General features: G+C 53.7%; 1 protein-coding gene across 5 annotated transcripts in view; it reads right to left on the bottom strand.

Moving 5' to 3' along the window:
- LOC105467774 (G protein-coupled receptor kinase 5) overlaps window positions 1-14,256 on the bottom strand; it is a 252,054-nt gene that overhangs the window by 128,554 nt on the left and 109,244 nt on the right. For all 5 annotated transcript variants that reach the window (XM_011717505.2, XM_011717500.3, XM_071069044.1 and 2 more), the window contains exon 2: window positions 3,056-3,151. In XM_011717505.2, the coding sequence (XP_011715807.2) occupies window positions 3,056-3,151 (96 nt within the window). The remainder of the gene's footprint in view (window positions 1-3,055; window positions 3,152-14,256) is intronic.

Consider the following 14,256-nt stretch of genomic DNA (forward strand, 5'->3'; position numbering starts at 1 on the left):
GGACACCAGATCTGCCGGCGTTTTCACCTTGGACTTCCCCACCTCGAGAACAATAAGAGATAAATGTCTGTTGTTTAAGCCACTTAGTCTGTGGGAATTTGTTATAGCAGCCCATGCTAAGACACAGGTTACATGAAGGAGGAAAAGGGGGCGCAGTGGCTCACACCTGTAATCCCAACACTCTGAGAGGCCAAGGTGGGCTGATCGCTTGAGGCCAGGAGTTTGAGACCAGCCTGACCAACATGGCAAAACCCTGTCTCTACCAAAAATACAAACATTACCCAGGCGTGGTGGCACGTGCCTGTAATCCCAGCTACTAGGGAAGCTGAGGCAGGAGAATTGCTTGAACCTAGGAGGCAGAGGTTGCAGTGAGCCAAGATCATGCCACTGCACTCCAGCCTGAGTGACAGAGCAAGACTCCATCTCCAGAAAAAAAAAAAAAAGCAGAAAGTCGGTGTCTGCGTTGCTGGCAGGAACTGTAGCAGAAATGTGGCAGCTCTACAGTAGCCAGCTGTGCCAGCAGCTCCTAGCTCAGCTGGGCTTGGCTGCCCCTTTCCAGGGTCTCTGGCTAGAAAGAACAAGCTTTTCTGCAGGGGGAAGGAGGTTTTTTGTTTTTTTGTTTTTTGTTTTTTGAGGCGGAGCTTCACTCTTATTCCCTAGTGGTGAATTTTAACAATCCAGTTCCTCCCCAGAGAGCCTTTCACACTTGTGGGGCAAACAAGACACTGAGGAAAGGTGCTCTGGCAGAAGAGGACCCTTCTGTGCTCTGAGAGACTCTGGCCTGGAGCTCATTTAAATTCTGAAGTCAAAAGAGGCTTCTCTGAGGAACTGGCCTTCATATCTGGCTGTGCCCCACAGTACTCCTGGCATCACCACCTGCAGACAGTTTAGCCAGGGCCGGGAAGCACCACCCTGCCAGGTGAGCGTGGCTGTGCAGAGGTGCCCGCTTCTCATAGTGCTCCCCTTGGAGATGCTTTCCTCCTGTTGTAAGCTCTCACCTCCAACTCAACACCCCAGAAAGGTCTCTCCGAGTATCCCTGTGGCCCTGGGGATGAGTGCAAGACGTTCCCTGGGGCCACCGTGAATGGGTTGTGAGGTGACATCCCTCAGTTGGGAGAAGCTGGGCCCAGCATCCAGGAATGGCTTTCTGGGCAGCCAGCACACCCAGGATGAAAATGACAGAGAAGGCTCGGCTCACCAGAAAGGGGGTACTCACTGGGCACACATGGGTGAGATGCCACCATGGCAACTAAGGTCTCCTCCCCAGTCCCACCCCAGGCCCCGTTCTCTATGAACCAAAATTAGCATGAAGAACAAAATGGACCCCCAGGAGGAAATGGCCAGTCACCCGAGGGGTTCTCCCTGGCTCCCCTCTCTGAAGGCTCCCCATAAAGTCTCAGTGGTCAAATCCTCCCCAGTAAGCTCCAGCCCCAGGAACACAACCCCTCTTCTCTTCCACCTGACCCCGAGTGCCCCCAGCAGAAAAGCATCAAGGGTGCATATGACATCCAGGGCACCGTGGTGTCTGTGGGAACTCCAGAAAGCACGCCAGCGTGCAGAGGAGCGTGGGCCCCTGGTCTCCTGAGGAGGGCACCAGCTAAGCCCTTTACACACACGGTCTCATCTGACCCACTCCACCATCCAGTGACTGGGTTCACAGTCAGTGTTACAGCTGAGGAAACAGGCTCAGCAGGGTAAATTAACTTGCCATGTGGCCAGTAGAGAGGGCAGGATCTGAACCCATGTCTGCATGGACCCAGAGCGCCCGATCCCTCAGGCCAGCCCCACTCTCGGCCGGAGAACACCATGGGGATTCTGATGTGCCTGGGGTTTTAGGGATGGAAGGTGGGTCTTGAGGATGTTTCCTGACCCTTCAGGATCCCGCCTTGCTTCACCTGCTCATGTCTGCCTTTGTGGGGCGGGGCACAGATGGCTTCCTATCACCTATCAACGTGGACTGTGGACTGACTGGCCCGGGGCCGGGACGGAGCAAGCCTGGGGGTGGCAGGTAAGTCCCCCCGGCCCTGGAAACTCGGGGGGCCAGGCTGTGAAGAGACCATTTAGAAAAGCTGAATAAATGGCTACACGTGGCCTCGAATTCCAGGGCAGGCACGGGGCAGCTCACCCCAGGCCCTGGGCAGAAGTCCCAGAAAGGGTGGGCCTATGGAGTTCCGGGCGGCGCGACCCCATGCCCAGCCTTCAGTGGACTTGAGTCTTCTTCAACGTGTTCAGTATGTCCATGACCTCTGACAATAATAAGCGGATGGGGAGCCCTCACGCGGTGACAGGGAAGGACCCACCCCAGGGCACAGAGGGCAGAAGGGCCGGGGCCCCAAACACTCTGGAGTAGGGCCTCACAACATGCCTGCCCCCTGGGGGCTGTCGCCCAGGCACCCAGGCCTCCTCACCACAGCTGTGTCCTGCATGGGACCAGGCACAGACCCACTTGGTTGGCTGCTCTTAGAGGTGCCTGGTGTGTGTGTGCTGGATACAGGGACCTAAGCTGTGCCACCGAGCCCAGCGGCTCCTCAGGAGCACTGGCATCCCCAGCAGGTGGAAAGGAGAGCCCCACCTCACCCCGCTCTCAGCTCCCAAAGCCTGGGCTGCCTCCTGAGGGCAGCACCCACAGGCTCCAGGAAGAAAGTGGAGAAGTTACAAGAGGGGACTCTGTGCTGGGCCTGGCCCACCTCCACTGCCCTCCCACCAGCTGTGTGACTTTGGGCCAGTCACAGAACCACTCTGTGCCTCAGTTTCCCCATCTGAAAGGTGAAGTGAAATATTAAATAATAGCACCTGCCTCAAAGTGTAACTGGGAGGAGGTCACTCTGCCCAGCACATGCCATATATTCAGTGAATACTGGTTGGCTGTTTATGTCGATTAGCAAAGAGGTCAGCCTGGAGCCCCTACCTGGAAGCACGATGCTGTGCCCACTGATTGGCATTTGCCTCCCTGCACAGACGGCCTGGCAGCTCACCCGTTTGCCTCAATGCACAGATGGCTTGGCGGTTCACCTGCTCCTCGCTCCCCCCACGGCTCCCAGGCAGGACAGCTTACCTATGGTCCTTCGGAGGTCTTCACACTGGCTAATGTGAGGGAACTTCAGGATTTCCTTCCACTTCTTGCTTTTCCCTTTGCGCTTTCCTCCGCCCCCTGTAGAGATGGGGAAAAAGATTCCAGACTGAGGCTCCAGAGCCTGCGGGGCCCCTGCAGTGAGCCTGCCCACCAGCCTCCTGGGCTGAAAGACAGGGACGGCTGTAGGTCAAGCCAGTGACACACCCCCAGCCCAAGACATACACATACACACACACCACACTCCCCAACACACACACTCTTCCTCCCAGGTGGGCTCTGAGCCTCAGTCTCCCATACAGTCCTGCCCGACTCCGATCCCCCAGCACTGAGGCCCGGGGCTCCCCTGCACTCCACCCACACCAGGCATCCCCCACTGCTGTTCCCCCACACCAGACCACAGCCTTCCCACAGCAGGGGCCAAGTCTGCCATGTCTGAACCTCCCCTTTAGCTTGGGACATCCCTGTGGGGCGGAGGCACAGGCAGGTGCCCATGGCCCCTCATGGCCCTCATTTTGTCCTCTCGCTTTCTGTGGAGAATCTCCTTCCCCAGCTGGAGGCCAGATGTTGGGGGAAAAGGACTTCAGTTTCCATTTATCAAGTACCCCCTTCTTCTCCCTCCTCACAAACCCCAAAGTCTCTGAGGCTAGAAGGAAGGAGGGACTCCTGAGGGGCCCTGCCTCACGTCCTCCCCAGTGCATACGAATACTGAGCACATGGACGTGATGAGCATGCACACACAAGCATGTAATGCACACACACAATGAACGTGCACTAGTAATGAACACATGTAATGCACAGACATGTGTAACGTGCAGAACCACATGAGGCGCACACAGGTGTTCCCATCATCCTCGCACTCCTGGTCCAATGGATGGTGGACAGGTGTCAGGAAGCACAGGTGCAAATAGCGATGGGGTGCAGCTCTGGGCCTGAGTGTCCCTGAGCCCACCAGCGTCTGGGCCTTGGACCTGGAGGCACTGCTGTGCCATGTGGCTGGAAGGCTCCCAGGGACCGAGGTGCTGTCACCCACCCTCCACCCTTACAGTGGCCCTTAGCCACCATCTGTCCGTGACTCACCACAGGTCATGGAGACCTTTGTGCCCCTTGGTTATCAGGATTTTATGTGGCTCATCTGCTTGTTTCGGGTGGGTACGCAGCCCCTCCATTCTCTCACCCTCCCAGGAGTCGGTTGGGCAGGACAAGGCCCCGTCTGCACACCAACAAACCCAGGGGAGCCCAGTGGCACTCAGCTCCAGCCCTCCCCGGGCCAGCCCAACCCGTCCTCCACCTTGCTCTGGCCCTGTGGCCGTCCCCTGCTGCCCAGGCAAGCCTGGACAAGAACCCACCGTCTCTGAGTCCTTGTCCGTGAACTGGAGACAGTAAGGCCTTCCTCCCAAAGCTGAAAGGAGGGATAACAAGGTAGCATGTGTTTAAAAGTAGGCACAGAACCGGGGCTTCTTAACTGTCATCCAAGCTATCCTGGAAAGCTAAGGTCATGGCCCTGATTAGCCAGTGCACCTGCCTCTGAGAACGGGACCAGAACTCCGCTCTTGGTGGCCAGGAAGCAGGAGAGGGTGCTGATGGGGAGGAGTCCATCTCTCTCCTCTCCTTTTATCGCATCTTCAACCCAACTCCCTCCTCTCCAACCAGCCCCAGCGTCCTCCTCACAAATCTCCACAGACCGCCAAGGTCTCACACTCTGAGGGACAGAAGGAATGCATATTGGGCACCTGCCGTGGTGAGGCTCCATCTGTACATGACCTTGTTTAATCCTCAGAATAACTCTTTGAGGAAGAAATCACTGGGCCTGCTGGTGGCTCGACCCACAACACACTCACTCTTTCCGCCAACGGGGACCACACATATAAGTGCCCACACATTTCATGCACACATAAACATACACGTGCATACTGCTCAGCCCTGTACTGGCCCTGCCCGGGGCCAAGCCCCTCACCTGCAGGCTTCACCCTTACTCTACAAGGCAGGAACTTTTTTTTTTCTTTTTTTTGAGACAGAGTCTCAGTCTGTCACCCAGGATGGAGTGCAGTGGTGCGATCTCAATTCACTGCAACCTCTGCCTCCCGGGTTCATGCGATTCTCCTGCCTCAGTCTCCCGAGTAGCCGGGAATACAGATATGCACCACCATGCCCAGCTAATTTTTCATATTTTCAGTAGAGACAGGGTTTTACCATGCTGGCCAGGTTGGTCTCAAACTCCTGACCTCAAGTGATCCACCCGCCCTGGCCCTCCAAAGTGCTGGGATTATAGGCATGAGCCACTGCGTCCGGCCGGCCGGAACTATTATATACCCAGTTGACAGATGAGGAAATCCAGGCATGGGGGAAAGGTCGCAAGTCACCGATGGCCCCATGGCTCATAAATGGCAGAGCCAAGATCCCAGCCTGAGCAGAATCCAGACCCTGGGCTCTTGCTCTTGCTGTTCTGTCTGTAAACCACCATTTCTGGGTGCCCCGAATACAAGAGAAATTCTCAGAGGATCAAAGAGAAAGCTGGTGTCAGACTTCAGGAGTGACGTGGCAGCCATAACGGGAGCAGAAGCAAGGATCTAGTTGGGGCCGCAGCCTGTGAGCTCCCAGAAAAGCGGCAGGCTGGACCAGAGGCCCGCAGGGTCACCAGTGTGTCCCTTAGATGGCTTGTTTGTCTGCTTGCTTGTACACTGAACCGGTTGCCAACATTGAAAAATTAGGAGATTCCCAGATGAGGACACAAAGGCCTAAGAATGATATAATGGATGCTGGGGACTTGGGGGAAGGGTGGGAGGGAGGTGAGGGATAAAAGACTACACACTAGCTACAGTGTATACAGTTTAGGTGACGGGTGCACCAAAATCTCAGAAATCACCACTAAAGAACATTCCATGCAACCAAACACCACCTGTTCCCCCAAAAATATTGCAATAAATAAAAATGAGGAGATTTCACGTCGAAATCCAGATCTTGGACGTCTCTCGCACAGCCAGGCACCTGACATGGCAAGAAGCAGCCGGAGCTGGGCAGCAGCTGCCCGGGGGACGGTACATGTGGCCTCCAGACGAGTCAATCCTCATCCAGCCGCAGCTCTCATTCAGGCGGCCTAGAGGTTCTATGCACGCCCAGAGAAGGGCCATCCTCTCAAGAAATCAGCCTAAATCCTAGCTCAGCAGAGTCAGACATTCCCATCCCAGCAGCTGTGAGGCCTGGGAGGGTCGTTAGAACTCGACAGGTCTATCCCCTGCTCCTCATTCCCTTCACACACTACTGATTCTCAGACCTGCAGGCATGAAGCACCATTTTTTGCACGCGGCAAAATATGCATAACATAAAATGTACCAGTTTAACCATTATTTAGGTGAATGAGTCAGCGGCATTACGGATGTTCCCATTGCTGTGGAACCATCACCACCTTCCGTCTCCAGGACTTTTTCATCATCCCAAACTGAAACTCTGAACCCATTAAACATTAACTCCCGTTCCCTCCTTCCTCCCAGCCCCTGGCAACCTCCCTCCTACGCTCCATGTCTATGATTGTGACTACTCTAGATACTTCGCATAAGGGAATCCTACAATTCATGTTCTTTTGTGTCTGTTCTTTCACTTAGCGTAATGTCCTCGAGCTTCGCCCATGTTGCAGCATGTGTCAGAACTTCACTCGTTTTGAAGGTTGCATAATATTCTTTCGTACGGATATACAACCTTTTGTTTATCGTTCATTTGGGGATAGACATGTGGGCTGTTTCTATCTTTTAGCTATTACGAATAACGCTGCTATGGATATTTGCATACAAGTATCTGTTCGAGTCCCTGCTTTCCATTCTTTTGGGTATATACTCAGGAGGGAAATTGCTGGATTATATGGTATATGTGTTTAAGTTTTTGGGGGAACTGATGAAGCACTCTTGACAATACAGATTTCTAGGCTGCACCCCAATCCTCTGTGACTGGACCCCAGGAATGTGACTTCTTACAAGGATCCCCGAGTGATTCTCAGGCAGCCAGTCTATGGATACCAGGAGTCTATTTTATACACGCACACTTATAGATTTATTCATTAAGAAAGTTAACATAGGTTCACTGATTCGTTCAACCAATATGTGTTGAGCACCGATTAAGCGGCGAGCTCTCTGCAGGTGCCAGACGCAGTGTTGCTAGCAGGGAAGACAGACATCAAAGGCATTACTTCAGTGGTTCCCAACCCCAGCGATGGCCTCCCAGGGAACATTTGGCAATGTCTGGAGACATTTTTAATTGTCACCACTGGGTGGAGAGGTGCTACTGGCAGCTAGTGGGTACAGGCCAAGGATGTGGTTAAACATTGTGCTGTGCACAGGACAGCCCCCTGGAACAAAGAATGGTTGGCTCTAAAATGTCAAGGGTTGGGGCCAGGTGTGGTAGCTCATGCCTATAATCCCAGCACTTTGGGAAGCCAAGATGGGAGGATTTGTTTGAGCCCAGGAGTTCAGACCGGCCTAGGCAACATAGCAAGACTCCGTCTCTACTAAAAATAATAAAATAAGTAGCTGGGCATGGTGGTGCACAGGATTGCTTGGACCCAGAAGTTTGAGGCTATAGTGAGCTATGATCATGCCACGGCACTCTAGCCTGGGTACTTTCAAAAGAAAAAGTAAGTCAAGGGTAGGGATGTGGAAAAATGCTGCTTTACTTAATGACCATTTTGACCAACATTTAGGAAAAGAACAGGGGTTGGAGGAGATCTGTTAGTGATGGGGCAGCTGTGGTGGGGGTGGAGGCAGTGGGAAAGGTGAGCCACTTGGAGGCAGCTCCAGGCCAAGGGTGCAGACTCTCCAGCTACTGCCTGGGCTCACTTTCCTCCTCAATCCTATTTCCTCAGCTTCAGAATACGGCAGGGAGACTATGGTGGGCAGGATAACACCCTCAGGGATGCCCTAATCCCTAGAACCTGTGAGTACATTAGGTTCCATGGCAAATGAGCATTAAGTTTGTGGATGAAATTATGGATAATAATAGGGACATTATCCTGGCTTATCCAGGTGGGCCCACTGTCACCAAAAGGGTCCTAAAATGTGGAAGAGGAAGGAAGAGCAGCCATTGTCAGAGTGATGCAATGTGACAAAGACTCACCAGCCATTGCTGGCTTGGAAGACGGGAAGGGGCCGCAAGCCAAGGCATGCAGGCCAGGAAGGATTCTTCCCGGACCCCCCAGAGGGAACACAGCCCTGCTGATGCCCTAACTCACTGAGACTGTGTCTGACTTCCAATCTCCGGAACGGTAAGATACGGAACGGTAAGATACTAAATGTGCGATGTTTTAACCCACTTAGTTTGTAGCAATTTGTTATAGCAGCAACAGGAGTTAATACAAGGATGTTCTCAGCAGGGGATCCCCCTAAATAACAGCAGGCACCCAGAATGGCCTCTCACTTCACATCTGGCTTCCAGTTCCTCTAAAAGTCCCATGAAATAAATCCAACCTTCCATAACTCAGATGGGCTGGGAGAAGGTTTCACTTCTTAACAAACAAAACCTGCCTCAGAGAGGGCACCAAGTCTAGACAAATGTTTGGCTCTCAAGCTGCTGCAGCGTTGTGAAGCTGCATATTTGATAACTGAAGTATTGGCACTGTTTATTATTTCATAGGACTTGATTGCTTCTCTGTATCCCGAGAGGGGGCAGGGCCCAGTCACGCCACTGCAAAAATTCCTCCTGTGTCCTGGTCCTATGGCCCCAGCTGCCCTAGGCCCACCTCCCTGCTGGGGAGGGGTGTTAGGCCTACAGGGAGCTGGGGCCATCACCTCCCACCTCCCCTGTGCTCAGGTCCCAGCAGCAGGAATGACTAGTTCCCAGGCCTGACCACCCACAGGCTCAGCCCGTTCTCCTTGGCCCGGTTCAGGGCCTCGGTAATCGTCTTCCTAAGCTTTATTTCCCTCCCTGCCTCTGCTCTCAGGGCCTTTACACTCACTGTTCCCTCTGCCAGGAGCACCTTCTTCCTACCTTTCTGAACGTTTCTCACCCACATTTCCAGTCTTAGCCTGAATTTTGCCTTCCTGGAGGTCTTCTCTGACCTTGGTTGTGAAGCAGGCCCAGTCTCCACGTGCCATGGAAGTGTGTGGGAAGCACTGGTCGGTCAGTCTGTCTGTCTCTCTCTGTTGAACATGCACATCAGCTTACAGATCCATTTATCCGTTCTCTCAACGCATGCCACTTTCATGGACTCATTCAACCTCTACGTGCAGAGTGACTGCTGGACTCCCAGCCCCAGCCCACAACTCTCATCACCACCTGAAATCTTCCCACTTATTTGTTTCCTTGCCCATCATCAGTCTCCCCTGCGCTGATAGCAGACCCGTAGTGTCAGGGACCTGGGTTTCTTGGTTCTCTGTCACCTTCTCCTTGGTCCACTGTAGATGCCCAAACTGTATCTGCTGAGTCATGCTTTAGGTCCGGCCACCTGGCAGCCCCTCCAAACCCTGTATGCATCATCGTTTCCCCCCCACTCTGACCTTGCAGGTGTGGCTTTCTCTGCCAAGAAGGCTTGTTCTTCAAGCTCCAGCTCTAGTGTCCCTTCTCGTGCTGCCCTGAAGAGGCAGAGCCCCTTGTCTGGACCACAGCCCTCTCCCAGCTCGGGTCAGACCTGCTCCTGGGAAGGTGGGGGGTGCAGCTAACACTTGCTTAATTACAAGCTTCCATTAAGTTACTAGGCTGACTGGGTAAAGGCATGAGTGCTTGCAGGAAGAAATGACAACCTCCCTCCTCCCTCCCTGCCAGCCCTCTGGGCTGAGCACTGACCTCTGGGCACTGTACATTCGGCCCTCATTCAGGAGGTACTGACCCTATTCACAGATGAGAAAGCTGAGGCTCAGGGAGAGGAATGAATGGAGCCAGGGAATAAGCCACGCACCCAGGCAGGAGCAAGATCTTCTGCTGGCGCTGGCTCGCTGCTATTTCCTGTCCCGAGGAGCCTCGGGCTTTATTGCTTTCCCAAAGGATCCTCTGCTGTTCAGGGTTTACCTTCCAGCTACCAGTAACGAGTCAGGGAAGAGGACCTGGTTCCTGACCTCATCCAGCTCATTCCATGCATCAGAGAGCAAAGATGAGCAAGACAGCTGGGGCTGTAGCCAGGCAGGTAGGGGAGGCTGCATGGAGAAGGGTGACCCCACCAGGCAAGGGAAAATGGCAGTGATCGAGGCCCAGGGCCAATCAGGGGGGCTCCCACTCTGGGGAAGGCACCAGAGGACCAAGGTGGCCTTGCGTAGGAAGGAGTCCAAGACAAAACCTGGAGAAAGGCGGACAACAGCAAGGTGGGGTGTTCCCTGACTCATGGCTGCCACTGGCCCTTTAGAGGGGACAGATTCTAGGGAGGGCATTGCTTGTCCAATCCCACTCTCACTCCTGCTTTCTCCGGCCCCGGGGGCTCCCTCGGCTGCCAGCTGCCAGCAATGTCCTCCAGGAGGTGCCCTCCTGCCAGGCTGGGGAAGTGTGTTAAGGGGGAGGTAAGGCAGGAGGAAGGAGAGTGGTTAACAAAGGGGTGGGGGCCCCACAGGAGGAGGGCATGTCCTAGCAGGGAATGGAGTGCCCGGTGGAAGGCAGAAGCAAAGTAATAATAAAAAGCCACTGATCCTCAAGCATGGGCCAAGCACTCGTCTCAGTGAGTTATTGAGACACTAATGCGTTTCCTTCTCTTGTGGCTATCCCCAGGGAAGAATAAAAGTATCATTCCCCCCAAAAAACTGCCATGGGAGAAGAGGCTGTCTCGGTGGGGGAAGAAACTGACTTGCTGTTACTCTTGTTGCCTTTGCTGTTTCTGAGAGTGGTGTTTGTGCTTTCAAGGCAGAGGCTGAAATGAGCTGGCATGGAGAACGGAAGGGAGAAGCTGAGGCTGGAGGAGGTGCGGTGCTTCTGGGGAGGGCAGTGGGACCACCTGAGCTCCAGGAAGGCATTGTCCCTGTGGCAGTGTCAGCCCAGTGGGATGTGGCTGGGGTGCAGCGATGATGGGTTCCAAGCAGTGAGAGGCCTACAGCCCCCAGAGCCCTGTAACTACCTGGCACTGTGGAGTGGAACTGCCAGCCCAGCCCCTTCCTCCAAAGGACACTGGCAAAACCAGCAATAGTGGTGATCTGGACAGGCTAAGGTGTAACTTACTGGGCTCCTTTAAGCCCAACAGCTTCACATACCATCCTTGGGAGGGATGGAATAGACCTTTGCAAAACAATTGACCCTGGACGGCTTGTGTGGCCTTTGCTATCCTCCCAGAGTCAGGGAATTTGTACCAGTAACACATCACCTAGTTCAATTCCCACACCACCCCTGTGAGGTAGGTCCTAGTACTGAACCCGTTTGACAGATTCGGAAACAGAGTCTCAGAAAGGAAAGAACCTTGCCTCAATCAGGCAGTGCGTATCATAACCTGAACCAGGGCTCAGCTGTTCTGACTCTTAGTCTAATGTTCTTTTCCTCCCTGGTGACAAATGCGCGATTGATCAGAGAAAGGTTCCACGAGGGAAACTAAGGAAGGTTCTATGCATTTGTTGGAAGGAGCTTCCTTCTTGCCCTTAAGTCAGTGGTTCTCGGTGGTCCTTGGACCAGCAGCATCAGCATCGCTGGGAGCCAGTTAGAAATGCAGCTTCCTGGGCCCACCCTGGACCTACGGAATCAGACACTGGCCAGCATGGGTGACTTAATGAGCTCTGCAGGTGATTCTGGTGCACTCTCACTTTGAGAACCACTGCTGTAAGTCAAGAGAAAGTCCCTGAAATCAGTGAGCAAAAGGATGACGCGACCACTCTTTCTAGGAATTTCTTCCTCTCTGACTTGTTATTTCTGCCCTGTCTACGTCTTCTAAAAAGGACCTGAAGACACACACACAGGCTTGGAAAAGTTGACTGAAAAATATTCCTCCCAGCTCCAGAATGCGGTGATCCTGGGCTCTGACTCTACAAGGTCGCTGCGTCCTGCCTGACTTGAGTCAAGCATTCTTCTCACAGCAGGATGCCTGGCAGCCATAAAGCCGTTAACAAGGCCACTCACAGGGGCAGGAGGACAAACCGTATGAGGCCCCTCCTACACCAGAAAGCCTAAGCGAGATTGCAGGGAGAGCACCGCTCAGTTGCGGCCTTGAGGGGTCCGGGCCAATGAGATGGCCTCAGGGGCCACTGCCCCCCACTCTCCCCCAGGCCCTGATCATCTCCCTGTGAAGTTGGGCAGAAGTCACCTCAAGTCTCACACCTATTTTGCGTGCACACACACACACACACCCTGTCTACTGAATGCCTCTTTGCCTTCTGTTGACCCTTGGACCTTTATTGTTTACAGATCCCAGAGAAGAGAAAGTCATCCCTGGGGACGGGAAGGCAAGATCCACAGTGAACCTGCCGTGCTTTCTGGACCCTGAGTAAGTGGGGGCCTGTTTTCCCATGGGCCACACCCCTCTGGGGCAGACTCCTGGCATCCCCACAGATCAGGACATACATCTTTGCACAGGCCCCAACTGGTCATAGTATAATAAAGAATCTGACTGGCCTTTGTCCCTGGCTCCTGAGAGGTGGCCTCTAAGTCCTTGGAATTTTCTGAGTAACAGGAGTGTCTTTTTCATTCATGGTAGGCCTCTGAAGCCATATCTCAGTTTATGCTAACAAGATGACTCATGGCGGGGCTGGCCATGCCAGAGAGACCAGTCATGGGATTAGAAGGTTGAGGCTTTGAGCCACGTGATATCACCCAGACTTCCAGAGAGACAGGGGGCCAGAGATTGGGTTCAACCATGTGCCCAGGGATTCCATCAATCATGCCTACATAACGATGTTCCAATAAAAACTCCAGACACTGAGGCCTGGGTGAGCTTCTTGGTTATCACACACCAAGCGTGCCAGGAGGCTCCAATAAAAACTCCAGACACCGAGGCCTGGGTGAGCTTCCTGGTAATCACACACCAATGTGCCAGGAGGTGGCACATCCATGGCAGCTTCACATCTGGGACCCTCAGACCTTGCCCTGGGCACCTCTCCCTGTCACTGGTTTGGGTATCTTTTTGCAATAATAAAACTGTAATTGTCAGTATAGCGCTGCACTGGGTTCTGTGAGGGAGTCTAGCGAATTATCCAACCTGAGAGCTTCAGGGGAATCCCTAAATCTGTTGCCATGGTCAGAAATGCCAGTGGCCTGGGGAATCCCCAACCATGTGGCAGGTGCCTGGAGTGAGGGTGGTCTTGTGGAGACTGTGCTCTTCATTTGTGATGTCTGCATTAATCCTGGGTAGTTAGAATTGCTGCAGCTGTTGAGGCTGCTATGTCTTCAGAACCCTTCAGCCCAGCTCACTACCCATCTCCCGGAATCCTCATTCTAAAGGCTCAAGGAGCAAATCTGATTGGCCAACTCATCTTTTCTCTCCAAGCCACATGTCATGGGTCACTCTAGAGTTTGAATGGGTCTGGTCCTCGTATGGAGAGGGCAGGGTAACATGGCACGGCCACCCCAGCTCTCAGCTCAGAGCAGAAACCCCGGGGTTGGGGCCAGGCATAACCAGAGGCAGCAGGAATGGGGCCACAGAAACTGCCACCCCCATTTCCAGAATAGTTTGGGGGCACTGCTGGTTAAAGGCACAAGCACACGGGGTAGTGAGGGGCACAGGCTACAGAGACCCCAGGACTTCCCAGCAGAAACTGGCTTGTGGTTCAGAAAAGTCAGCATTATGCTATTGCAGGGGGCCACATTTGTTAGAAACCCAAACTATGTCATGAATCGGGTCTTTCGACTATGAATTTGGAGGGGGAGGAAGGAAAGCCCTGAAAACTGGAGAAGCTGCCCTCAACTGAATCAGTCTGGGGGGGGTCTCAGGTGTCGCAGTGACTGCATGCGGAAGGATCACTCCACTGCGTTCCCAGCCACAAAAGGCCAATGACTCATCTGCAGTCGAGTGGAAAGCAGTGTCACAATTCCGCCTGTGATGTCTGCAGGACTAAAGACTCCATCCAGTTCTTTTCTACCCAGGTGGGCTTTCAGGACTCAGCTCCCAGTGTGCTGCCAGCAGGGCTGGATTTCCAGAAAATGTCACGGTGGGGAGGCTGTGGGTGTTCTCAGAGTCAGATCTGGCCTGGGCAAAGTGGAGGCGGCCAGTTGTTCTGATGAGAAGGGGTTACCCCTGTGTCTACTGCCTTCTGTTCCTCCCTCCCCTCCACTGATACTTATTTTCCATCCACCTGGGCTCTGCC

Source organism: Macaca nemestrina, chromosome 9, assembly GCF_043159975.1.
Source record: "Macaca nemestrina isolate mMacNem1 chromosome 9, mMacNem.hap1, whole genome shotgun sequence".
In the NCBI taxonomy this organism is placed as follows: domain Eukaryota; kingdom Metazoa; phylum Chordata; class Mammalia; order Primates; family Cercopithecidae; genus Macaca; species Macaca nemestrina.